General features: G+C 36.6%; 1 protein-coding gene and 2 pseudogenes across 2 annotated transcripts; all 3 read left to right on the top strand.

Moving 5' to 3' along the window:
• CRLS1 (cardiolipin synthase 1) lies at positions 1-27,509 on the top strand. 2 transcript variants are annotated; one of them, XM_006921607.3, is made up of 7 exons: positions 1-591; positions 3,209-3,346; positions 10,844-10,973; positions 22,909-22,994; positions 23,889-23,957; positions 25,524-25,615; positions 27,076-27,509. In XM_006921607.3, exons 1-7 carry the CDS (start codon positions 286-288, stop codon positions 27,161-27,163), a joined length of 909 nt encoding a protein of 302 aa, XP_006921669.1. In that variant the 5' UTR covers positions 1-285; the 3' UTR covers positions 27,164-27,509. The 2 variants fall into 2 exon arrangements, with proteins under 2 accessions (XP_006921669.1, XP_024895723.1); XM_025039955.1 differs by lacking the exons at positions 1-591; positions 3,209-3,346 and adding an exon at positions 5,688-5,845.
• LOC112471200 lies at positions 3,665-3,783 on the top strand (annotated as a pseudogene).
• LOC112471199 lies at positions 6,164-6,282 on the top strand (annotated as a pseudogene).
• Positions 27,510-27,961: the final 452 nt, after the last annotated feature.

Here is a 27,961-nt window from a genome sequence, read left to right as displayed (position 1 = left end):
GCTACCCAAAGCTAAAGGGATGAACTAACTACAAGCGCCTCCCGCTGCCGCCGGGGGCGCAGGGGAGCCCAGCAGCGACGGTGTCGCAAAAGCGTCGCGAAGACGTCCGTCCGCCCTTGGCGGCTCCAGGCCACCTGTATAAGAGAACGTGCTGGGGTTTGAAAACAAGTATGGAGGTTGGGGAGGTCCCAGGAGGATTTGGGTATTCGAGAGAAAAGCGGCTCTTTAGTGCCCCAGGCTGCTGAGCTCTCGGTGCCTGTTTTTGTGCGGCGCGGCCGCAGGGCCATGCTGGCCTCGCGTGTGGCGCGCGGCTCGTGGGGAGCCTTGCGCGGCGCCGCATGGGCTCTGAGGGCGCGGCGGGGCAAGGAGAGCGCCCTAGGGCCCCTGCTGTCGCCCGCGCCTTGGTGCCTGGGGTTCCTGGCAGAGCGCTGGTGGCTGCGCCCCGCCGCGCTCGGCCTGCAGCTGCCTGGGGCATTCTCGCGGGGTCGCTGCTCAGGCGCGGGGAAGGCGACCCCCGGGCCCACTGCCGGAGGCGGTGCGGCCGCCGAGGCCCGGGGCGGCCGGTGGGGCCCGGCGAGCGCCGCCAGCCTGGTACGTACGGAAGAGGAGGGGCGACCCAGGGTTGGGTGCCGGCTCTGCGGGGCTCAGTCCTGGATGCGAATAAGGATCTCTGGCAGGTCCGGGTGCTTCCTTCTCAGAACTTTTAAAACGTTACCTGAAGCGAAGTTACGAGAAGGTTATTCGGTTGGGATGAATTTAAGGGGTACCAACCGGGTCCACCTTCAGTCTCGGTGGTCAGGTTAAAATCCTCTTCTATCCGCACCAGTTGGTGGACTGGCCCCTGGATATTGCATTGGTAAAAATAACCTTCACTTGTTTTATTGTTAAAAGCCTATTTTTAATTTTATGAGGGGACTCCCTAAATTTAGGGCAAGTTTGGGAATCATCAGAAAGTTATACAGGCCTTTTTGTTTGCTTGTGCAGGTTCGATTCGCTATTATTTGACATTTGGCAACCTTACATATAAGGTGAAGGATAAATAATTTATGTCGTAATTAAAAGATCCTTTAACCTCTAATTACAGGAAAAGATTAAAACTCTCTTTTTGAGATAATGGAGGGAAATACTTGTCCACTTACCTGTTGAAATACTACCCAAGTAGAAGACACCAGAGCATAAATGTGGGAGAGCTTTTGATGTCATGTTAGCAAGACTCATGCAATTATTACATCTTCAATTGTTAGGTCTTCAGTGGGCCCTTGTACTGCTTTCATCTGTTGTACAGCATGGCTTGAGGTGGCCACATCCTGGCAGGGGTCTCAGCTCCACTAATAGCTAAAGCATGTTAGGGTTGGAATGCTGGATGCTTTGAGGTTGCCATATGCTGGCTGAAGTCCTTCCCAGAATGGCAGTAGTTGGTCGAGTATGCCACAGGTTATCTGGTTGGGTAATCTGAGATTAGCTCTCTTAATTTTAATTTAGAAACTTTCAGATTGAAATGGTTAGAAATTAATGAGTTACTTTATTTAACTGAAATAGTTTATGTGGAGTTTAAAAGAACCCCTTTCACTGTCTGAACAACATTCTATCTGGTTTATTAATTCAAATGAAATGATTTGGCTTTTTGCAACTTTGTGTTTAATTTTGCCCCATGGATATCTCTGAGATTAATTTTGGGCCTCTTCTTCTGACCCTTTGCTTTGTTACTTTTCTCAGTCGAACTATCTTTTTCACTCTGTGAGTTGCTGTAATATTGAATCGGTATTTGACTTATTCTTCACCACAGTATAGTCAGCAGAGTGACCTTTTCTCCGGATTCTGAAACACTGTCACCTTTGAACTTGAGTTTGGAATATGTTCCAAGAATGTTTCTATTTAATTATGGTGTGTAATGTGGTCTCCTTTTAATAAAAGGTCCCTGAGTAGAGGTTTGTGTTGCCGCTTGTTTGGTGATTGTTTCCTGGAGAATTTGAAGTTTTTCTGTGGCTTTCGATGACAGTATTCTGCCACCTGACCCCAGTAACCCCATTATTCCTTCAAACTGAGGTGAACATTTCTTGCGGGGTTCTGTTTAAAAACACAAACTAAGTATCTTTGGTGAACTCTTTCTTACAGGATTATTCATGGAATTTTAAAAGAAGTCTTTCGAAGTAGAAACTCACTTTTTTAGAAAATCAAGATTAAGATTCAGGCAAATTGGTTACCATTTAAGAAAGGTCATCTAGGGTTAGTTTTGTGCAGAGATAGTCTCATGGGGTAGAATTGGCAGTCTCAAGTCAGTGGAGAAAAAAATCCAGGCTTAGGAAAATACATTTTCTTATTATTTCTGTACCCCATTGTGCTGGGTGTCTTAGCTTCCTTAGGCTGAGGCTTTTTAAAGTTGAAATACCCTTTCATGAAACAGATTATGTTTGGCAAGGAAAGAATGTTCTTCAGAGGAGCTGCCAAGAAGTCCTTGTGTTAGTGTCAACTTCAAACAGCTTGGCTCCAGATGAAGTTTCAAGGAATCGTAAAGCTCTCTCAGGGGAGGTGTGAAAGCTCTTGGTTTCTTGTTGGGGATCTTACTATTTCTATGGCTATTTTGAATATATTACTGAATTTCTCTTTATTTCTTAAGGATCTCAATCCTTATTTCTAGTTCCATTTTCTTCCCGCAGTTCTCCAATTTAGTAGTGAGGTTATGGAATTGAATGTTTTTTTTTTTCTTGTCGTTCGTATTTCCATACACTGTAGAGTAGTAGTCTTTTGATGGGAATCTGTAGGGAAGTGAGGGAGGTTATTTACAATAAGTATTTTTAAGCCAAAATGCCCAAGGTTTATTGTTGTTGTTGTTTTCCTGACATTTTCTAGACTGTCTACTTGATCAGTGTTTTAAGTTTTGAATTCTAATGGTGGAGTCATATATCAAAGGCTTGACTTATGTGGTAGAGAATATGTTTGTTCTTTTTCTCTCTAGGAAGAGAATCTATTGTATATATAGTAGACACTTTAGTCTACGGTTGGGTACATGACAGATCATTTGTATCCTTTGCAGTTTTAGAGCACATCTGTAAAAAACAGAATGGATATAAAAACTCAAAGTACTAAATTTAAAGTTTATACAGCTTCTAACTCTTAAGTTGATAAAGTGAATTCTTCCAATGTATATAGTTATTTAAAGTATGAATTTATAGCATTTAATTTAAATTTTGTTGCATTTGTGTTTCAGTATGAAAACCCATGGACAATCCCAAATATGTTGTCAATGACGAGAATTGGCTTGGCCCCAGTTTTGGGCTATTTGATTATCGAAGAAGATTTTAATATTGCACTAGGAGTTTTTGCTTTAGCTGGACTAACTGATTTGGTAAGTTGTACAGGCATTCCCTCTGTTTTGTTCCCCTTCCAAATCCCAGGACCTCTACTACACTGAAATAGCACGGCCTTAGTTTGCTTTTCTTTGTAAGGAAATCCTCAAGATGAATTTCACCTGATACTTTGCATAGGGACTTGTCTTTAGCATCTATGTGGGACTCTGTTATTCTTTATGTCATTTAAGGAAGGTAGTAGAGATTGTCGGGAGGCATGAGAGGGAGCTTTTTACTCTTGATTTTTAACTTTTTCATAAAAGAAAAACTCTTAGAAATTCCCGAAGAGCCAGGTATTTGTGTTAGAGATAGACATACTCTACGGCCATGCCACCTTGAACAAGCCCAATCCCATCTGATCTCAGAAGCTAAGAAGGGTCGGGCCTGGTTAGTACTTGGATGAGAGACCACCTAGGAAGACCAGGTGCTGTAGGCATACAAAATAAAAAAATAAGGGATTGTAAGCTGACAAGGTCCTTGCAATCTGTGAGGTCACCCAAGAATTGCCTCACCTAAAAGACAAAGAATAAGGAAAGAAAGAAATGCCTTTCCCAGCGTGCCACCAAGAGGGGGCTGGGATTCAGCGACGGGGTCCGGCCTTGCTGGCATGTAAACTCAGTCCACAAACAAAGAAGAAGTAGAACGAGGGTTTGATGGTTAGATTGGACCCCTCGGTAAAATTATTTGTGACCAAGGAAGAGACTCAGAGAGCCACACGAGAGTCCGGGATTTAGGTTACCCTTTGGATCCTGAGGGCCCGGTGGAGGTGACAGCAGTCTAGTCTTTGTGTTTAATTTTGCCCCATGGATATCTCTGAGATTAATTTTGGGCCTCTTCTTCTGACCCTTTGCTTTGTTACTTTTCTCAGTCGAACTATCTTTTTCACTCTGTGAGTTGCTGTAATATTGAATTGGTATTTGACTTATTCTTCACCACAGTATAGTCAGCAGAGTGACCTTTTCTCCGGATTCTGAAACACTGTCACCTTTGAACTTGAGTTTGGAATATGTTCCAAGAATGTTTCTATTTAATTATGGTGTGTAATGTGGTCTCCTTTTAATAAAAGGTCCCTGAGTAGAGGTTTGTGTTGCCGCTTGTTTGGTGATTGTTTCCTGGAGAATTTGAAGTTTTTCTGTGGCTTTCGATGACAGTATTCTGCCACCTGACCCCAGTAACCCCATTATTCCTTCAAACTGAGGTGAACATTTCTTGCGGGGTTCTGTTTAAAAACACAAACTAAGTATCTTTGGTGAACTCTTTCTTACAGGATTATTCATGGAATTTTAAAAGAAGTCTTTCGAAGTAGAAACTCACTTTTTTAGAAAATCAAGATTAAGATTCAGGCAAATTGGTTACCATTTAAGAAAGGTCATCTAGGGTTAGTTTTGTGCAGAGATAGTCTCATGGGGTAGAATTGGCAGTCTCAAGTCAGTGGAGAAAAAAATCCAGGCTTAGGAAAATACATTTTCTTATTATTTCTGTACCCCATTGTGCTGGGTGTCTTAACTTCCTTAGGCTGAGGCTTTTTAAAGTTGAAATACCCTTTCATGAAACAGATTATGTTTGGCAAGGAAAGAATGTTCTTCAGAGGAGCTGCCAAGAAGTCCTTGTGTTAGTGTCAACTTCAAACAGCTTGGCTCCAGATGAAGTTTCAAGGAATCGTAAAGCTCTCTCAGGGGAGGTGTGAAAGCTCTTGGTTTCTTGTTGGGGATCTTACTATTTCTATGGCTATTTTGAGTATATTACTGAATTTCTCTTTATTTCTTAAGGATCTCAATCCTTATTTCTAGTTCCATTTTCTTCCCGCAGTTCTCCAATTTAGTAGCGAGGTTATGGAATTGAATGTTTTTTTTTTTCTTGTCGTTCGTATTTCCATACACTGTAGAGTAGTAGTCTTTTGATGGGAATCTGTAGGGGAGTGAGGGAGGTTATTTACAATAAGTATTTTTAAGCCAAAATGCCCAAGGTTTATTGTTGTTGTTGTTTTCCTGACATTTTCTAGACTGTCTACTTGATCAGTGTTTTAAGTTTTGAATTCTAATGGTGGAGTCATATATCAAAGGCTTGACTTATGTGGTAGAGAATATGTTTGTTCTTTTTCTCTCTAGGAAGAGAATCTATTGTATATATAGTAGACACTTTAGTCTACGGTTGGGTACATGACAGATCATTTGTATCCTTTGCAGTTTTAGAGCACATCTGTAAAAAACAGAATGGATATAAAAACTCAAAGTACTAAATTTAAAGTTTATACAGCTTCTAACTCTTAAGTTGATAAAGTGAATTCTTCCAATGTATATAGTTATTTAAAGTATGAATTTATAGCATTTAATTTAAATTTTGTTGCATTTGTGTTTCAGTATGAAAACCCATGGACAATCCCAAATATGTTGTCAATGACGAGAATTGGCTTGGCCCCAGTTTTGGGCTATTTGATTATCGAAGAAGATTTTAATATTGCACTAGGAGTTTTTGCTTTAGCTGGACTAACTGATTTGGTAAGTTGTACAGGCATTCCCTCTGTTTTGTTCCCCTTCCAAATCCCAGGACCTCTACTACACTGAAATAGCACGGCCTTCGTTTGCTTTTCTTTGTAAGGAAATCCTCAAGATGAATTTCACCTGATACTTTGCATAGGGACTTGTCTTTAGCATCTATGTGGGACTCTGTTATTCTTTATGTCATTTAAGGAAGGTAGTAGAGATTGTAGGGAGGCATGAGAGGGAGCTTTTTACTCTTGATTTTTAACTTTTTCATAAAAGAAAAACTCTTAGAAATTCCCGAAGAGCCAGGTATTTGTGTTAGAGATAGACATACTCTACGGCCATGCCACCTTGAACAAGCCCAATCCCATCTGATCTCAGAAGCTAAGAAGGGTCGGGCCTGGTTAGTACTTGGATGAGAGACCACCTAGGAAGACCAGGTGCTGTAGGCATACAAAATAAAAAAATAAGGGATTGTAAGCTGACAAGGTCCTTGCAATCTGTGAGGTCACCCAAGAATTGCCTCACCTAAAAAAAAAAATCTAGAAATAAAGGAGCTGTGAGACTATTTTCCTATTTATTGTGATAGAAATACTCTGATCTTCAGCAACAGTTTGTTTTACTGGTGGAGAGGGAAACATTGGGCCAGTTTTTGTGATCAGGGAGATTGTAGAGGTCAGAGCTCTGTTTAGGTTTATGCTGGTGGGAGGACATAGGCACTGCACAGATTTGGTCCTTGATTTCTCCTTACCCTGGTTCATACCCTGTGACCACCCAGCATTAGGCATCCTTCTTTCTTCTACTCCCTCAGCAGATGAACAAAGGCAAGAAAAGCTCCTTGATACCTCTGTTGGGGGTTGTTATTTGGGGGTGTTATTTGGCCTATCTCAAATTAGAACTTAGAAGATAATTTTATAACAGAAGGTTGCATTATGCGTAAAAAGGTGTTCATGGACTGACCAGCCATCATGATATATAACATTATTTGTATTTATTACCTACCTTGTTTCATAAGGGATTTGAAATGGATTATAAAACTACATGTCCTACAAAAACACAGCTGAGAGAAATAGGGAAAAGGTAGAGGAAAAATTTTAAATCAGGGCAAAGTTAGCATGTAGAAATAGGTACAATATATTCTTGTACAAGGCTAGTTTAGATCCATGTGAGTGTCCAGACAGGCAGTAATGATTTGGTGCCTCTTCGAACTGATTTATATGTGAAAAGCCTTGCTCAATATTTAGTGAGAAAAAAGAGAAACTCATTTTCTATTAATAAAAGTTGTATAGCATCTTTCTTTGTAACATCAGCTGTTCCCTTTGAAGTTCATAGAAACAAAATTCCACCTGCCCATTGACTGGTGAGCAGTATGGAATTAGCTGAAGATTTTGCAGGTAAACAAAGGGAGGGCATTTGCTTTGTTATATGGCATTTCCAAATATGCATCAAATATAGTCTCTCAAAATGGCTGCTACCTGTGTTTTTCCAGAGTTACCTCCTATTTGTCACAATTTCTCCCCATTCTCATAATCTCTTTTTCCCTGCTTTTATCTCTGAAGCCTGAAGACCTCTGCTGATTATTAATATATTCTCCAATTCTGTCCAAGGACATTATACTGATAATGGATTTTTTTTTCCGTAACAGACAAGATCTTTTTCTCTTACTGGATTCATTCTTTTTTTGTTTGTTTGTTTGTAGTTTTTTCTTAGCTGCCACATAAGATTGCAATAGTCACTGAATGAGAGAACCCTCATTTACATTTTCTAATTATGTAAGACAATGTCTGGAAACCCGAGTTAGCTGGTACCATATTTCACACTTATTCCACGGAGGTTTCAATGCCTCTAGAATGGCTGCTAGGCAGATGGCTGGACTCATGGAGGGTTTAAGCAGGGGAATGACAAGGTTTGATTTATGTTGTATATGGGAAATAAGTGGATTATAGGAAGGCAAGAGTGGAAGCAGAGAGCCTGGTTGGGAGCCTTACAGAAATCTATGGGAGTGGTGGTGGGAGTTTGGAGTGGGAGAGAAGTGAATGGGTTCGAGGTGTGTTTTGAAGCTAGAGTTGATAATGTTGATGGATTGGATATGTGAGGTGAGAAAAAAAGGAGTTAAATATGACTGGTGGGCTGTTACTGTTTTTTTCTTTTCACCAAGCAGGTACATGTAGGTTAACATTTTCTTTTCCGTGATTAGCAACGCTTAGGGTAGGGCAGAGTTTGTGGAAAAATACCAAGAACTATTATGCCTGTCCCCATAGAGGTATAAATTGAGTAGTTAAATATACTAGTTTGGAGTTGGAAGAAGTCATGATTAGAGATAGATTTGAGAGTTATCAGCATATAGATGGTCAAGTCTGGTGAAGTTATCAAGGCCAGTGGTCCCCAACCTTTTTGGCACCAGGGACTGGTGCTCCTGTGTGAATCTAATGCCTGGTGATTTGAGGTGGAGCTGAGGCGGTGATGCTAGCGCTGGGGAGTGGCTGCAAATACGGATGAAGCTTTGCTGGCTCACCTGCTGCTCACCTCCCGTGGTGTGGCCCAGTTTCTAGCAGGCCACAGACTGGTCTGTGGCCCGGGGGTTGGAGACCCCTGATCTAGGCTGCGATGAAAGAGGAGAAGGGATCAGAGAAATGAACAGTAAGTAGAGCAGTAGGGAAGGAACCAGTAAAGGACACTGAGATAGGAATAGCTGGTGAGAAAGGAAGAAAATTAGACAATGAGGTGTCCCAGAAGTTAAGTGAAGAAAGTGCTTTAATTTGTGTTGATGTCAAGCTGAAAATGTAGAATTCATTGGTGACTTTTATGAGTACCATCTCTAGAGGGTGGGAATCAGAGTGCGTTAGTGAGCAAATGTGAGGTGGTAATGGCAATAGACGTTGCTTTGAGGAAGTTTTGCTTTATGGAGCATAGAGAAATAGGGTCAAGGAAAGGTAGTTTTAAAGATACACATACTGGGGAAAATTATGTTGTTAATTAACTAGTTAATTAAATGGGTAGAAAGGGAGAGATTGATGTTGCAAGGGAGGTGGGGAAAGATGATGGCAACTCGTAAGAAGAGAGGGCCTGGGATCAGGGAAGGCAGAGAGAATGAATGGATGCCGGTAAGTGGTGGATTAGAAATGGGAATATGAGGGATTGCTGACAACCTGTTTTTATTTTTCAAGGAAATTATAGACAGTAATGAGTTAGAGTAGAGGCTTTGGGAGGGATGGAATCAGTTTGGGGTAAGAGCAGACAGTGTGAAAAGAGTAGATAAACACAGTAAGCAGGTGTAGGGTTGCCAAGCAGTATTGAGTGCCCACAGGAGATTTGTGGTCATGAATGTGAAGTGCGATCAGTCAACCTATTTATATGTTTTCCTTGATCAGTGTTCAACTGCTTGGGTTTGGGCTTGGCTGGAGTATATGGATAGTTGTGCTTAAGCAGGCTTAAGGCAGAGTGGAATAGGGGTAATAATAGTTATTTGCAGAGCAGTGATGATGACTTTGGAATCTCATGTAAGTAGAGGAACAGTGAGGATGAGAGTGATGATGGTGAAAAAATGGGAAGTTAAGTTCCCTGAGATCAGAAACAGCTGAAAGCTGTATCTTCCAAGGCCCTGATTTCTAGTTCTAGGCACTGTCTGTTAGCATTACATCTAATCTACTTAGGAAGAAAATAGATTGTTTCATTTGTGGTAATAATAGCTAGTAACTGCTTTTTTGGAGGGTTTACCAAGTGTCAAGTACTGCACAAGTATTAATCACATCATATGCTGAAGACATCCAACACCTTTGAGGTAGATAATACTGTCTCTGTTTCACAGATGAGGAAAACTGAGGCTTAGAGAGGCCAAATAACTTGCCCAAGGTCACACAGTAAGGTGGAGAACCAGGACACAAACCAGTTATGTTCTGCCGCAAAGAGCGAGTTCTTATCCATTGTCCTGAGCTACTGCTGTTTCCTCTAACTCAGATCTGGAGATATGGAGGACTTATTTATCCTGTGAAATGTACCATGTTAAATTACGTCTAAGTTAATTTGATATTTTTCTCTTGGAAATAGGACTATAAAATTCGAACATTTCTTGAAGCTTAAAGTTAAAAAAAATGAGTAAAAGCCAGGTAGGGACTTGGAAAACTAAAGACTATCTGCCTTGTTTAATGAGGATAGGCAGTACTTGGTTTCAGTCCATTTTGTGGCCCCAGGGTAGGCCTGGAGATCTGGGGTTTTTTTTTGTTTGTTTGTTTGTTTTTTGTGGTAAGACTTTGAATATTTAAATTTGGCAACTAATTTATATTTTTAAAAGCACTAAGCGGGTCATACAAAACTAGCCCTACAGGCCCCATTTGGCCCATTGGCAATCAGATATGACCTCTGGTTTAAAATATTTGTTTCCAAGAATAGTGAATAAGTAATTTTTGTACCAGAAATTTAAAGTAGGCCAGGTATAGAGGATTGAGTTTTTTCTTCAAATACAGGTCATGCGAATATAGCCAGTCATGGAATTAACAGTAGTACTAAACCAAAAAAAATAAATAAATAATAATAATAGTTAAAACTTGGGGATTTGGATCACATCACAGAAAACTAGGTAAGAGTTAAAGAGTCTCACAGGTAAATGGTAGTTCTTGCAAGTAAAAGCAGCTGTTTGCGCTGCAGTGAAAATTCAGCCCAAGGCTCAAGAGAGGGGCTCCTTGTCCACTCTTATCAGTTATGTTTTCTGTGAGTTTTATTGGGGTTTTTACATCTGTGTCTGGGTTCATCCCCCAAAGGGGCATTATGAAAACCAGAAATATAAGAAGGCTTCGGAAAAGAAAAGTACTATAGAAAAGTGAAATTATTTTCAGACCAGTTGGGAATTTAAAAGCTAACCATATACCAGTGAAAGAGTGAAAAGGTTTGGGGGTAAGAAACTGAAGATTTTATTTGCATATTTTGAAAGTATAGCTGTTATTCTGGTATCTCTTCAAGATATCTACTCTGTACTTATTATGAAATTTATTTTTTAAAAAAAACTTCTATTTTCAGTTGGATGGATTTATTGCTCGAAACTGGGCCAATCAAAAATCAGCTTTGGGAAGTGCTCTTGATCCACTTGCTGATAAAATACTTATCAGTATCTTATATGTTAGCTTGACCTATGCAGATCTTATTCCAGGTAAGAACGCCGTCATGCGTACTTTTTAATAGCACAGAGAAGAATGGTAGTAATAGCTAGTAACTGCTATGGACAAATAATTTTGTTTCAAAAATATATTTTTCAACTTTAAACTGTTTCCCTAATTGTGAACTACTGAACTGTTTGGCATGTCAAGCTTTAGAGTTTATATCCTTGTTATAATAGTAGAATCTGATGTTTTCTTAGTAAGATTGTTTATAGTTAAAATTGAGTAAATATTTCTCAGTGCCAATTCATATTAGTCTAGAATGTTTTGAAACTGTTATATTTTCTTAGTGCCTAGGTTTTTGAAAACAATTTAAAGTTTTCCTAAGTACAATTTAATCATAATAATTGAGAGCTCTGAAACCTTGAAGATTTCTAAAATTTCACATTATTATTACTTAGACACTATTATGCAGTTTCAAATCATGCATGTAGTATGTACATTATATGAATACTCTTTCTAACAGAATTTTATGATCTTGCTTTGTATTTTGCATGTGTTTTCCTGGTTGTTCATTTTCTACTTTAGCTGTATTTCTTAGTTTTTCACCCTTCTTCAGATTAAACTCTTTATTTCCAAGATTTAAAAATAGAATCTGAGAACACAAAACTGCCACATGGCCTTTCAATAGCAAGTTATATTGGCATTTGATAGAAAGAAGTGTAGGGGTGTTTCAGTCTAGTATAGTTTCTTCAATCTAGACATTCTGTTCCTCTTCTATCTTTAGGCTTTTAAATTTCCATACTAAATTAAAAATTGAATTGGACTTATGTTTATATTTATGTGCTTCTTTGAAAGTCAGAGTTGTGTGTATATGATTGGGGGTGTGGAAGGGGCAGGGGTAGTCTCATTCTAATTGCTATAAATAATTTGTAGGAGAAACGGGAGCATTCTGTTGACATTCAAAATTCAAATGATTTTGTGTACTTTTGTGCCTCCTATTTTTCAGAGTTACTTTCTTTTCTTTTTTTTTTTTGTATTGTTTTGCAAAGGTTAGCCAGGTATTTCCCTATTAAACAAGCATTGTTTCCAGGTTTTGGCATTATGGATAATGTTGCTGTGAGCTTTACCTAAATAATGAGTGTAGGTTGTTTTCCAAGCTGAAACTTCCCTTCACTATCATTCTGGAGATTTCCATTCTCTCTTTTCCGTGTTGAGTCTATTTTTCCAGGCTTCCATGGCTTCTTTGCTAAGGTCCTGCTTTTGGTGGATGGAGTGCAACCACTGTTTCCTGTGCAAGGTTGCAGCATGGCGGCCAAATTTTTAGAGCTCAAAAATATCTTTATTCTAAAGACATCTGAAATGTTTGTTACTCTGCTCTCCATACTTGATTGAAGTTCAAACTGGGCATAATTTTCAATTGCAGATTCTTTTCACTGAGAATTTTGAAGACCCTGTTCTGTAGACTTAAAGATTCCATATTGTTGTTGGGAAGTCTCATGCCATTCTGATAACCTTTTCCTTTATGTGTGATTATGTTTTGTATTGGAAGGCTTTTAACATTCTTTTTTACATTTTCCTAGTTGATGTTTTAAAAAAATTCTCTCTTAAAAATTAATTTTTGAACTGCTTCTATGGTTAATCCTAGTGCTTTTTATTGAAAAGTGTGTACTCTCTGCAGACTCTCTTCAACATCCATATATACATGGGTTCATTTCTGGGTTGTCTCTGTTTTCCCCCATTGATTGGTCTATCTTTGCACCAGTACCATCCTTTATTATTACTTTGCTTAAAAGTCATGCTATCTGGTAGAGCGAGTCGTTTCACCTTTGATATTCTTACCCCTTTCCATTTGTATGTAAATTTTAGAATCAGCTTTTCAAGTTCTCTGGAAAATTTGTTGGTATTTAATTGGAATTGCATTTAATTTATTAGATCTATGTGGAAGAATTGATATATTTACAATATTGAATCTTCCATTCCACAAATATGAGGTATCTGCTCTATTTAGGTCTTTTAAAAATGTCAAAATGTTTCAGAGGTAATATTCTTAGATTTATTCCTAGGTACTTACTTGATAGTTCTTAATGCTTTTATAAATGGTAGCTTTTTAAATATTTCATATTGTAATAACTGCTAATTGATAGATGAAAATCACTTCTAATGTTGATTTTTGTGTCTGGTAAAACTTTTGAACTCTTATTCTAATGATGTAAATGTAAAAGTCTCTTGGATTTTTTGTATCCTCAGTTATATATTGTCTATAATCAATGACAGTGTATGTCTTCTTTTCCAATCCTTTTAGCTTTTCTTTTACTTGCCTTACTATGCTACATGGTACAGAGTCGAACAGGAGTGTGGTGTCTGTGTCTTATTCCCAATCTCAAAAGGAATGCTTTCAGCATTTCACTATTATATGACATTTCCTGTAGAGTTTTGTAGATACCCTGATTTTTCAGGTTAAGAAAGTTCACTTCTATTGGGAGTTAGAGTTATTATAACAGGATATTGATTTTTATCAAATTCTTTTTTCCTTTGTGTATTATAGTCATATTTTTTTCCCTTTAGGCTTTTAATGTGTGGTGAATTACATTCTTGATTTTCAAATGTTAGACCAACCTGAAATTCTTGGTTCAAATCTAACTTGGTCAGGATATATTTAAATATTGCCGGATTTGGTTTGCTCATATTTTGTTGAAGATTTCCTATTTAGATCCACAAGATTGTCCTGGAGTTCTTTTCTCTGAACACCCTTGTTAGGTTTTAGTATCCAGTTTATACTAATCTCATAAAATGAGTTAGAGAATCTACCTTTTTTTGTCTGTTGGGAGACGTTTGTGTGAGATTTCAATTATTCTTTCTTTCAGTGTTTGGTAGAACTTTTTTGTTTGTTGAAGCTATCGAGGCCTGGAATTTTCTTTGGGAAAGAATTTTGAAATAGGTGATTCAGTTTTTAAAAAAATCATTACAGGATGATTCCGGTTTTCTGGTTCATGTTCTGTCTGTTTTGTAAGCTGTGATGTTTTTCTAGAAACTTATCCATTTCAGCTACATTTTAAAAAAATTACCATTAACCATCAATAGTATCCACATTAATTTTTTATGTTTATAGATGTAGTAGTGTGTCCCCACTTTTAACCTGATTATTAGTTATTTGTCCCTTATGTTTTTTTCCTGAATTGTCTTGCCAGAGGTTTGTCAGTTTTACCAACCTTTTCAAAGAACTAACTGGGCTTTATCATGGTTCTCTGAGGTGTTTACTACTTCGTTAAGTCTTGCTCTTTTATTTCTTTCTCCTCTTTCTTTGGGTTTCCTACGCTGTTCTTTTTCTAAATTCTTTAGATGGTTTTGTCTAGTAGAAATATAATGGTAGCCATATATGTAATTTGAAGTTTTCTAATAGCTGTGTTGAAAATAAAAAGAAACGGGTAAAATAATTTTAATAACATTTTATTTAACCAAGGAGATAAAAAATACTGTCAGTTCAATTGTATTCAATAAAAAAATAGCGAGTTTTTTTGATGCTATGTCTTTAAAAGCCAGTGTATAGTTTCCATTTAACAGCACCTCTAAATTCAGACCAATCACATTTCGAGTGGTTATCTTCACATGGGCAAATGCTGTTGTATAGAATAGCACAGCTGTAGGAGTATATTTAACTCATTGCTTTTCAGTTTATCTTTTCTAAAGTTTGCATTTAAGGCTGTATATTTTTCCCCAAATACCCCTTTTACTGCATCTCTTATGTTGGTAATAGCATTTTTTGTCATTATTGAGTTCAAAATATTCTGTTTTCATTATGACTTTTTCTTTGACCTGTGTGGCAATAAAAGTGGATTCTTAATTTGTAGGATTTCCTAGGTATCTTTTTTGTTACTGATTTCAAGCAAAACTACCTTGTAATCAGAGAACCAGGCTCTGATTTTAGGCCTTCAATCTAAGTATACAGTCAGATTTTATAAACATTTAAAGCATGCTTCAAATGAATGTTTATTCTATATTAGTTAGGTATGATGTTATGTATGTCCATTTGGTCAAGTTTTTAATTCTGATGTTTAAATGTTTCTTCACTGACTTTTTTTTTTTTGGTCTCCCTGTTCTGTCAGTTACTGAGAGAGTAAGTTAATGTTTCCTACTGTATGTCTAGTTTTCATTTTTCTTTGTACTTTTTTTTGTGTCTTTCGAAGTCATACTATTAAGTGTATATAAATTAAAATTGTTATGCCTCCTTGGTGAATTGAATGTTTTTTTTTTTACTTGGAGTGACCATCTATATCTGTAGTAATGAGTTTTGCTTTAAAGTCTCTTTTGTGAAATATTAGTACATATAGTTACACTAACTTACTTTTGGTCATTGTTTGCATGATGATAAATCTTTTACTTTCAACTTTTCCATATCTTTATGTGTTAGCTATCTCTTATAAATAACACATACAGAGATAGGTTTTCTTTATTTTTTTCCAGTATAAAAATATTTTATTTTTCAATCAGAACATTTAATCCATTAACATTTACTATGAGTACTAATATTTGTGTAGCAATCTTCCATTTTATTTTGTGTGTTTTATTTGGCCCATATGTTCTGCCCTACTTTTATTTATATTTTTTATCATTACATTTGTTTTCCCTGTACCAGTTTGAAAGTTTTACACTCTTGTTTTCATTTTGCTATTCTCAGAATTATAACATTCATCCTTATATGTCAAAGTTTAGCAAACTCTTTGCTCATTATGGGCACTGGAAGGGCCTTGGAATACTTCAACTCCCTTTCTTTCTCAACTTAGGTTATTGTTGTCATACTTTAATTTATGTATTTCTTAAACCCTCATGATATTGTTTATAAAATCAGTGTTCATTAAGGTTTATCTTTATATTTACTTTTTTTTGGAGTTTATTTTGTTTGATGTATTTCACACCTTCCATGTGGAATCATTTTTCTTTTGCATAAAGTGTATCTCCAGAAATCCTTTTAATGCAGATCTACTACAAGTGGTACATTCTTGTCTTTGTTTCTCTGTAAATATTTTTATTTTGCCTTTTTTTCTTTTTTTGTGTGAGAACATTTACATTCTATCCCTTAAGCAAATTTCGGTCATATAATAGAATGTTATTAACTGTAGTCACTGATAACAAATAAAGATTTGAGGCTTTAAAACAAATTAAAAATGTATTTGTGGTCTTAAAGGATTCAGATTTAAAAAAATGTAGATTAAGTTAGCAATCCAAACTGCACTCTAGAGAGACTAAAAACAGGCAAGATTTATTAAGACGAAAACCACAAAGTGTATCTTTTATTCAAATGAAGGATCCAGCTTAAGTTAACAAGGATTGGTTAATTCCAATTTGTGAATGAGAGAGGCAGAAACTACAAGGAAAGTAAAATTTATATATGTCCCTGTAGCAATTGTTATTCCAGGATGTTTATGACTTGATCTTGAGCTGAGTTTAGCAACATGTTTAGCAATTAACTAGCAAGTAGCTCAGAGAACTAAGGTACAAGATGTGTAAGCAGCTCAGACAACTAAGGTACAAGATGTGTATAGGTCGCACTTCCCTAATAGCCTCCTGACCCTATTTTAAGTGATTCTCAGCAATGTTTATTATTCCATTTGTTTTTCTCATTATCATCACCATGTTGTACATTAAATCCTCAGACCTTATTCATCTTAAAACTGAAAGGTTATACCCTTTTCCACCCTCTTCCTGTTTCTCCCACACTCGTCTCTGGCAGCCACATTTTTACTGTTTCTATGAGTTCAACTTTTTAATTAGATTTCACTTAGGACACCATGTAGTATTTGCCTTTCTCTGTCTGATTTTGCCTCTATTCCTGAAGGATATTTTTGCCAAGTATGCAGTCCTGGGTTGGTAGTTATTTTCTTTGAGCACATTGAACATATTATTGCATTATCTTTTTATGTCCATTGTTGGTAACAAGAAAACTGGTAGTCCATGTCTTTTTTGAATGAATTTTTTTTACTTTGACTGCTTTTAAGATTTCTCCTTTGTCTTTGGTTTTCCACAATAATATTTCTGAGTGTGAATTTTTTTTTATTTATCCTGCTTGGGATTTGTTGGACTTTTTAATCTGTGGATTGATATTATTAATCAGTTCTGGAAAATTTCTAGCCACAATCTTCAGATAATGCTGTGCCAGTTTTTTCCTCCTCTTTTCAGACTGCAGTGTACCTATGTTAGACTTTCTCCAGTGTCTTTTAAGTGTCTTAGCCTCTTTTCTGGATGTTACCTCATTTTATCTTTCCGGGCTCCATTCTGGCCTCTTACCAATGTACCCGCTCATTCAGTTCACTAATTCTCTGTTCAGCTGTGCCCAATTTATTCTTCTGTTTTTCAGTTATAGAATTTCTATTTTATTCTTCAGACTTACAAAATCATCTTTTGTAGTTTTGAATTCCTAACTGAAAATTTTGTTTTTATATCCTTTTGAACATAGTAAGTTTAGTTGTTTTATAGTCTCTTACAATTCTAAAATCTATCCTTTGAGGATCTCTTTCATTTGTCTACTTTATTGAGTTTATGGTAGCTTGTGCCTTTGGTTATTTTTGACTGTTTAGACATTGAATTAATGTTCAAAAAATAATTTGGAGGAATATTTTGATGTCTAGGATGATGGCATTACTCGCCAGAGAAGGTTTTTTTGTTCAGTTTTGCTAGGTGCTAAGAGGCTGAGACCACCTAGGCTGACAGATGATGAGGCATTCTATGAGGCCTAATTTACTTAGTAATATCTCCTCTCCCAATCTTGTGGGAATAGTCCTTCAGATCCTAGCTCACAGTTAGGAGTGGTTTATCAGAGCCCAAGGTTGAAGGCTCTGGGCTTTGATTACTATCTCTTAGACTCCATGAGGCTACCATAGATTACACTCTTGTGTCTTTCTTCTGTGTGTTGGGATAATGGCTTTGAGTGTCTAGGCTTATTTTTCTGAGTTTTTAGCCTGATACCTTCTTAGCATCATGTAAGCCTTTTGCTTTCAAAACAATTCTTTTAATGTTCTTCTTAAGTTATCTTATCAGAAGGATTGTTCCGAATCATCTAGTCAGATATTAATGGAAGCCGAACCCCAGGATATTTTTATTATTATTGTGGTTTTCTGAAATTATGCAATGGTATATGCTCTAAATCCTACTCGAGTTTGGTGTGAGTCTTTCGTTTTGCTGAGTACTTAGTAGGCCCCTTCAGTCTGAAAACTCATGATTCAGTTCTGGAAATTGTATTATATTATGTCTTTAGTAGCTTTCTGTCCTGTTTTCTTGGTTCTCTTCTTTCTGGAGTTCTTTTTTATTCAGTTTATTGGGGTAACATTGGTTAATACAATTATATAATTTTCAGGTGTACATTATCATTTGACATCTGTATATTCTATTGTGTGTTTACCACCCAAAGTCCAGTTTCCTTCAGCTTCCATATATTTGATCTCTTTTACCCACTTCACCCTCTCCCTAACCCACTATATTTGACCCCCTTTACCCTGTCTACCTCCCCGCTCTTCCCCTACCCCTTCCCTTCTGGTAACCACTAGTCTGTAGTCCATGTCCATGAGTCTCTGTTTGTTTGTCCTGTTTATTTGTTGCTTTTAGGTTTATATCCCTTATATAAGTAATAACTTGTGATTTTCAACTTTTTCTGTCTGAGTTATTTTGCTTAGCATGATTATCTCAAGGTTCATCCATGTTGTCACAAATGGCAGTATTTCATCTCTTCTTATGGCTGATGGAATTCTTAATCATAATCAAGCTTCATGGATTGATTCTCTTCTTTCCTATTTTATATATTTTTAACTCTGTCTTTTCTCTTTCTGGGAGATTTCCTCAGCTTTGTTATTCCTTCTGTTGAAATTTTTATTGCTATCATTTTTAATTTCCAAAAGCTCTTGTTGTGTTTGTTTGTTTTTTTTTAAAGTTTTTTATTTTATTTTTTTAATTAAGTTTATTGGGGTAACATTGGTCAATACAATTATATAATTTTCAGGCGTATATTATCATTTGACACCTGTATATTCTATTATGTGTTTACCACTCAAAGTCCAGTTTCCTTCAGCTACCATATATTTGATCCCCTTTACCCATTCACCCTTCCCCTACGCCCCTATATTTGACCCCCTTTGCCCTGTCCACCTCCCCACTCCTCTTCCACCCCACTAGGAACCACTAGTCTATAGTCCATGTCCATGAGTCTCTGTTTGATTGTCCTGCTCATTTGTTGCTTTTAGGTTTATATCTCACATATAAGTGATATCACGTGATTTTCAACTTTTTCTGTCTGGCTTATTTCACTTATCTTAATTATCTCGAGTTCTATCCATGTTGTCACAAATGGCAGTATTTCATAAAAGAGTCTTCTTTAAATTTCATAGATGAGTGTTATCATTCAGGATATCTTCTACTTACCTATCTGTCCTACCTGGTTATACAGTTATGTAACGCATAATAATGTTTCAGTCAATGATGGACCACATGTATAACATGTGGTCCCATAAGATTGTAATGGAGCTGAAAAATTTTTATCGCCTAGTGATGTCAAAACCATCATAATGTCATAGGGAACACATTACTCATGCGTTTGTGATGATGATGCTGTAAACATATCTGTTATGCTGCCATTCATATAAAAATGTAGCATTTACAATTAATGTATAGTACATAATACTTGATAAACAACTATATTACTGATTTATGTATTTACTATTCTATACTTTCTATTGTTGTTGTAGAGTATACCCTTTCTACTTATTAAAAACAAAAATTTGCTGGAAAATATTATGCTGTGTTACACTGGCCACAGCCTCATACATTTTGTGTTTACCATGTCTCTTGCGCTTCCTGCTAGGGTGAACAGGCGGGAACCAGGCATGGCTCAGAATTCTCAGTACTTTTAGGTCTAGTCTATAAGTAAGAGCTCTTTTTGCCACCAATGTTTTGGGAGCTAAGCTATGAGAGGAACTTTGGAGGAGGGAGAGGTGTCTCAGTGTTCAGTATGTTGACCTTAACTTAATCCCACCAGCACTGTCTCCACCACCATATCTGTTGCCTCTTTTGCCATCTCTGTGCTTCTCCTGAGCATCCCTTTGTGAAGGACTTAGGTTTCAGCTCTTCCCACTCTGTTAAGGTAGTTACTACCAGAAAACGTAGTCAAAACTTTGAAATTTGTCTCCTCTATCCATTCTCTTTGTCTTTTGACTTTATATCCTTTCATTCCTTTACTGTCATTTTATATGGGTTTTGAAGAGAAAGATGTATATATGTAGTCTTGTATCTTCTTATATTTATACTGCTTTTGGGTTAAAGTTCTATCCACTTTGATTTGAACAGCCTTGCTTCTTCAAGAGTAAGACATTTACTTTTTTCCTCAGCTAGATAGTAAATAATTCTGTTTTTCTTGCTTTTTCTCTGGAAGGGGAAAGAAGGATGGAAACAAACTCTTTGCTTTGTTACGTTTATAATAGTATCGGATGTGAGTCCAAGTTAATTTCTACTTGCTTATGTGCATTTGTCTTGCCACATTTACCAAGTAGTGGTTCCTTTCCATGTCATTATGTTGTTTACAGTTTATTATACAGCAAATTCTTATTGTTAGTTTAAATCAATTTCTAGAATAATCTGTTAACTTTATTATTTTCAATGCAATAGCCTATGATATTGATGACCACATTTAATTTGTAAAGGTGACTTGATTTTATTATTTCCCTTTAACACTAATAAAATTTGACCATTATGCACCTCCTTGTGGTAGACATGAACTATATTTCATACCAAGTTAGCAAGTAGGAAGGAAAATCTTGGAGTAATCTCTTACAGATTTTATACCCCTCTGCCTGCATTAACATGCTATCATACTCCGATAGGCAAAATGAAAGCTACTTTAGTCTTGGAAGCAAAGGGAAGGGAAGGGAAGGCTGGGAGAGATAGCAGGAGCTCTTAGGACATTCAAAAGCCCGGAAACTGGATAAAATTGCCCAAAGAAGCAAAGTAAGAGCCTGAATATATATTGTCAGTTGGCAGAGGCCTTAGAGACCACCTGGTTCCTCAGGGTCCCAGCCTGTCTGTGCATCTAATCCCCCAGGGAGGTTTCATCTGTGCTTTTATAAAGCTCTCTCAAGGTGATTCTCTGAAGGACATCAGTTTGGGGAACCCTTGATCTTATTAACAACCTTTCTACTACCAGACTGTTACAGATGGTAAACTGAGTCCAGAAATGCTAATTCCTAGTCACACTGATGTGTTGGAGCCTAATGCAGTACCCTGAGCATGGGCTCTAAATTCCATAGACCCAGGTTCTATTCCTAGCTGTGCTACTTACTAACTAGTGACCTTGGCCAAGTTATATCATCTGCCTGAGGCTTGTTTTCCGTATTTGTAAAATAGAGATAATGATGGGGCCTATTTTTTGGAGTCAGTATGTAGCTTAAATGACATTATATGTATGAAATGCTTAAAACAGTGTCAGATGCTCAGTAACTCATGGTAATTTTGGCAGTTAATAGAACTAGAATCCAAGTCTTTGCATTGAATTGTCTCATTTCCTCTCACGCAGAAACTTCTTGTTTAGAATTAAGTCATATTCTCTTTCCTTGTGGTGATGAAATACATTAGCAGGTGTTTATTTTCTTCTAAAGTTATGGTTTGGAGATTTACTGTATGTAATTTGCATGAGTTTGCTGCATTTTGAAATCTGATTGTTAGATTTTGCCAGCTAGTGATTGCTATAGAAAAGTTTTTTTTTATAGGCACAGAAATGCTTCTAAAAATCATGGCTAGCTGTTTTGTTATTTGGCTCATATATTTGTATCTTCTGTGTGTACCAAATAGCATGACTTGAGTGGATAAGCATTTTCTCTTTGGAATAGTCTTGTCACCCAGGACTAGGCCAAGAATCAACACTTACATCATGGCTGTGATCAGAGATTTAAATTTTAAATGTGTAATTAGTGAGATTTTTCTCAAGTTACACAATCAGAATGTCAAAACGAGAGGACCATAAGTATAGCCTCAAAAGTAATTCACAAAAGAGCTGTTTGAAAGTATTATGGAAGGGATGTGCATGATCCTTTTATTTTAGCAATTGAAACATTTTGAACTGAGTTTTAGTCCTAGGATTGTTTCCCCTTTATTTAAAAAAATTTTTTTTTCTTATAAAAATAATACATGTTTCATGGTTAAAACTTCTGTAGTGCAGAAGGATGTAAAAGTGAAACAAGTCCTCTGCCTTCCCATTCTCATTCAACAAAGGAATAAGTAAGTAAGGTTCCTTAGGTCTCCATCTGAAATATCCTCTGCTGGCTCAGAGGTCATGTTGTAGAGTCGAAGGAATAATGAGAAAACCGTTGACAAGTTGAATTCATGTTTAGTTAAGAATTCATTGAATGAATGGTGCAGGAGAAAAAATAGCAATTACTTGGGTAGGATCTGGCCAGACAAGAATGAAAATATTTTGTTTCTCCCCAAGTGGTATATGCAGCAAATTGTGCTGTTCACAAAATAGTCTAGAATGCAGAAGCAATCAAAGGTCCTGAGATGCCAGAATGGTTGAGTCCTAACATCCTTTCCAACCTCTTTACCATCTCATTTCATGTAATTACAGTGAGCATAGTGATCTTTCTTCCAAACTCACAAAGCTGAGAAATAAAGGAGATAGTGGGACTGAGTAGAGCTGATACAGATAATTGCAGCTTAAAAACATATGAAAGAAGAAGAAAAAAAAAGGCCTAGAAGATCAACATTCTGAATGACATACATAGATTTTAAAAGCCATAGTCTGTTCTTCACTTTATTTTGAGGGAAGGTTAAAGAATATAAAAATCAGTGGTTCACTATAAGGACCATAAACCATCAATAGGTGTTTATTATTAAAATTTTTACTTATGAGAAATACCAGTTTATGGTAAGACTGAATGAGGGGCTTCATTGTATGTGTAATGTCTTAGTAATTTTTAAAATCCCAATCAAAATTATTTTATATTTGACTTTCAGTTCCACTTACTTATATGATAATTTCAAGAGATATAATGTTGATTGCTGCTGTTTTTTATGTCAGATATCGAACTCTTCCAACACCGGTGAGTTACAGAAAAATATTCTGTTACTATTCATTATAACTTATGGTAAAAAAACAAAAAGCACTCTTGTATACTGAGTTTGGCTTTATGGGAATAATTTATGGCGATTATTTTTTGATCCCTTTACAAAGAATTTTTAAAAACACATTAACTATCATCTCACTATGGTTGTTGTTCAGTGAACACATAAATAATCAGTTTTTAAAAAGTACATTTTTGTTTTTAGTCAAAATCTTTTCAGTTGAGAGCACATAAAACCCAGACCAGCTAGCCCTATCCCCAGCAACAAACTCTGTTAGGAGTTTTTGTATAACCAGGCCTACTATGCTGTTAATTTAATTCTACTGTGCCTACTATGCTGTTAATTTAATTCTACTGTTAATTCTACTGTGGATTATCTAGAACTGGAAAACCACAGTTGTATGATCATAGAATGGGTTGTTTGCATATATGTTCATTGGTTCTACAAATGTCTGAGCACGTAAACATAGCATAATAACCTCATCTTTTGGTTCTCAGGCCACTAAAAATAGCAGTAATATATTTTTGTTTTTTAGTTTATAAAAAAAAAATGTGATAAGGAGGATTTATTGAGTTTATTTTGTAAAAAGATTTAGTCAGGCAAACTTTATGATGGTTACAGTGTTAGAATTTTATTGGAATTGAGAAATCTATAAGTTTTAAAAAATCCATTTTCAGTAACCCATGTATAATTTATAAAGAATGTAGATACTGCTCAGTTAGGATAATAAAAGAAAGTGCAGATAAAGGGCTTATTTAACATAGATTCAGGCATGTGGTAAGCACTCAGTTACTGTTACCTACATGTAATAAAATGTTTGTTTTAAACTTGAATGATAAATAATAAACCTTCTCTCTTTTCTCCTCTGCCAGCGAACACTTTCTAAGTATTTCAATCCTTGCTATGCCACTGCTAGGTTAAAACCAACTTTCATCAGCAAGGTAAGAGACACCCAATGTCCTTTTAAGTTGTTCCATTGTAAATTTTTATTGCAATGAGTATAAATCTTATTCTAGAACAGCCAAAAATGAGACAGGTTTAAGTGCATTGACTATAGAGGATAGAGATTGGGGTCATTACCCAATTTTTTTGTCCGCTAAGCTTTTTGACTCTTTAGTATATGCATGTGTTTTGTATTGTTGGTCTGAGAATTTAAGTCTTTGAATGAAGTAATAGGGCCACTGTTTAGGGAAGGTGGAAAGAGAAGAAAAGTAATTGCATTTTGATTGAGATACAATACAGATTATGAAAGTATCTTTCTGGTTTCACTGAACCCCTCCCTGTGATGAAAACATCATATAATAAATAAGATCTTTTGACTTTTCAAGATCTATTGTTACATGCAAAGGGGTAGGAGAAAGTTTAATTCACTAGTAAATAATTGTTATTCTTAGTTGTCCATCCAGTTTTCTGAGTCCTCTGTAGAACAATAACTATATCCAGTCTTGGTACACAGGACATTATTAATGCCTCTCTAGGCACATTTGTTTTTCAAGTGGCCTGATAAGTTTGCTCTAATCATTCTTCTGCACTATCCCCTGTGGCAGAGGTTTCACGGTTAGGGATGCCGATCATCTCTGGCACAGAGTAGTGAGATTACTTTTATACCACAGACTTCTTGGCATGGACTTTAATCTACATATCTGGGTTTTTTTTTTTTTTTATTCACATGACATGCCCGTATCAAGCACAGCAATTTGAGTGTAGTGCTACATAGAAAGTGGCTTAAAGAGGTACAGGGACAAATGCCTCAGATCCTTGGTCTTGCAAGGAGTTCTCCAGACAATTTTTATTATTTATTTTTTAAACTAATTGGAATCCTGTTAATTTTGCTGCAGAATGAGTGATAGAACATAGGTGCTTCTCTAGCATATCACCCACTGATTCATACTTCACACGCTCCCCTCAACACTTCTTTCTTTGAGTAGTGTGAGTCCCCAGTGTCTGGTTGTCTTCTTCCTTTTATCCTCACTGCTGTCTTTTAGGGTAGGGAAACCTACTCCTTTCCTCCAGAGAACTTCTCTCATGGAGATGAATGTATTTCAATTTTCTGACCTCATAGGTTTGACAGGTAAGCAAGTGAAAGGAACATGGAATGAAGTGCCTGGAAATCTGGGTTCTAGATTTGGATCTTTAACCTGCTCTGATTGCAGGCAAGTGAAAAAGTGGCTTAATTATTTGCGTATCCACAGGGCTGTTTTAATGAGCAACAGGCAGAGAACTTTGCAACATTATCAAATTTCTTGGAAATTCAAGATAGTGGTTATTTTCTGACAGTTGTTCTCCTCGTCACTGTAAAAAGCAGCTGTGCAGACAGATGGGCCAGTTAGTGAAGTTCACCCTTTCATGTGAATGCCAGCTTCTGTGGCAGGGATGTTATAACATCAAGCATGCTGAGGGTATGTTGTGTTACACCGTGATGGGCTATGCCTTTGTCTCATGAGCTGGAAACAGGATCTGGCCGGCACTGTTCATTTATGACTCTTTTTTTTTTTTTTTTTTTTTAGGTAAACACGGCAGTCCAGTTAATCTTGGTGGCAGCTTCTTTGGCAGCTCCGGTTTTCAATTATGCTGACAGCATTTACCTTCAGATACTATGGTAAGCTAAATGTAGAATTACCCTGTGAGAATGTCAACTAAATGGCTAATTTTGGCAGTCCTAGAATTACTTTGCTTTTATAGTGTTTATTGAGCACCAACTGGGTAAAGCTCTGGAGTATATTTTAGGATTGATATCATTCTTAAGAAGCTTATTATCAAATATAGGATGTAGAAATTATAGAAGCTTTCATGCAAGTTAAAAGAGATGAGAAGTACAGATAATGTGTTGGAGTTCAGAGGAAGGAAAGAGTTGTAGTTTAGAAGAAGAAGGAAAGCTTTAGGGAAGAAGTGGAATTTTGAGCCATGAGGAGGTCTAGGTGAACTTTTTACAGGGAGAGACTGAGAAGAGGCCATTCAGGGGCAGGACACCCTGAGCAAAGTCAGAGAGTAGCAGAGTCCAAGGGAAAGTGCATCCAGCCTAGTCAAAGGGGCAGAGTGAGGGAGAATCTTGGAGAAAGGAGTTTGAATTTCATCTTATTGTGCTTAATTATAGCCTTGAAAACATGTCAAATTCAAACTTTTTCTTGAATGAACTACATAATACAACCTCTCTGATTTTCATTTTCTGCTTCTTTTAAAGTGATGTAAAAATTTAAGACATTTACAAAGCAATCTGAGTATAGAAACTTTCTAGGTTTCTTACCATATTCTCCAGTATTTTAACAATTATATTCCCTGCATATTTTGATAGTAATTTTTTTAGCAACTGGCCTTGTCTAAGTTTTTCCAGAGCATCCAACTTAGTTTTCAGAAATAGCAACTTTTCCTACTTGTACGTTTCATTGGCTTATGAATATTAGGTTTAGAATATTAAACTGGCATGAACAGCTTTAGGATCAAATGAAAATTGAATCTTGATGGCCCTACACCTCACCTGGTAGAAGCAGAAGTGCATGGTGCACTAAAAAGTTAGCCCGTTAGCTGCAAGCATTCAGCAAGCCGTGAGCATCACTGATGTAATTTCAAGCAAATCTGGTTATGCTAGTAATTCACCTAAAGAAAAATCAAAGAAAGCTGAAATTTATTTTAAATGGCTTAGATATTCAGGAAATAGAGTCTAATACTCTAAGCAGCATGGAGCAGTAGAAAGAGCACATGGCTGTAGAGTTGAAGCCAAGCCAAGCCCAAAGGTAGTTCTGTGGCCCTGAACATGCTCTCTGGGGCTCCGTTTCCTCCTCTAGAAGGTGAGGTGGTTGTGAAGATAAAATGAAAGACACCTAGAGTAACGTCTGGGTAAAAATGACAATTACTAATATTTTTCAGGGTCATTAACTAGATTAATGATTTGACATTACTGATTCAAATGAAGTCTTAAAAGCAGTGTATTTAAATTCTTGTAAAAAAATTGTACCACATAGCCTTTTTTATTTTTTAAACTCTTTCAAATGTATTCTCTATCATTCTCACAGTTACCGATTTTTAGACTTGACAACTAAATTTTCTTTCCTTTCATTAAAGGTGTTGCACAGGTTTCACCACAGCTGCATCAGCTTACAGTTACTATCATTATGGTCGGAAAACTGTTCAGGTGATAAAAGGCAGATGAAGGTCACCCATCATCCTTAGCAAGGAAGCAATACACATCATCGGCAGCGGGGCCCATGGAAATCTATAGGAGTTTCCCTAGTTTGGTGTTCAGCTTGAAAAAGGACTTGTCAGAACAAACCATGTCATCACAATTTAAGTAATGTGCATTGAAAATAAGTTTGATCATGGGCATATGTGAAATTTCCAATGTATTTTTAAATACAAATAAAACTATCATTTAGAATTTTTTTATCTTGGGTTTCTTGATTAACTCTAAGGAACCAGTTATTCCAATTATTGTCAGTCACTTTTTAATATTTAAAAAAAAAAAAAAAAAAATAGACCAGAGCATGGAAGCTGGAAAATTGCCACTTTTCTTCAGTAGAATTTAGATTGCTCACAAAGCACTAAGGAATTTCCTAGATTTAAACATATATCTTCCATAACTCAGCTACACAGTTTTATGTTTAATTTGATCGGTGTACACATTAACAGTTCATATGGTTAATATTTAATCATTTAGGATGATGACAGTAAAGGTGGCTTAGTTGTGGATGAAATAAACTTGTAAAGAGATTATAAATGCTGTAAGTTTTGAAAATATTAAGATCAAAATAGAAGATATTGAAGTTCATGTTGAATAATCTTCCATCCTCTCAGGTGCCTAATAGTTTATGTATCAGGATAACAACAGAGGTAGTTGGACTATGAAAACATATCCATGAGCCTACACCCTCCAGGAGGCAATGAATTATGCCTTCCCACTGTATTTCTGAAACATAGCAGTGTTTGTATGATATTGGAACATGTACTCATA

Source organism: Pteropus alecto, unplaced genomic scaffold (genome assembly GCF_000325575.1).
Source record: "Pteropus alecto unplaced genomic scaffold, ASM32557v1 scaffold45, whole genome shotgun sequence".
Taxonomy (NCBI): domain Eukaryota; kingdom Metazoa; phylum Chordata; class Mammalia; order Chiroptera; family Pteropodidae; genus Pteropus; species Pteropus alecto.
Note: the sequence above shows the minus strand (reverse complement) of the source record. Positions and strands in the feature narration are given on the sequence as shown.

What these genes read in the sequence shown, in the direction of transcription:
- CRLS1 (XM_006921607.3), top strand. Translation starts at nt 286, where the DNA reads ATGCTGGCCTCGCGTGTGGCGCGCGGCTCGTGGGGAGCCTTGCGCGGC. An exon ending in CGGCGAGCGCCGCCAGCCTG is followed by an intron (nt 592 to 3,208) that starts GTACGTACGGAA and finishes TTTGTGTTTCAG; the next exon opens with TATGAAAACCCATGGACAAT. An exon ending in TAGCTGGACTAACTGATTTG is followed by an intron (nt 3,347 to 10,843) that starts GTAAGTTGTACA and finishes TTCTATTTTCAG; the next exon opens with TTGGATGGATTTATTGCTCG.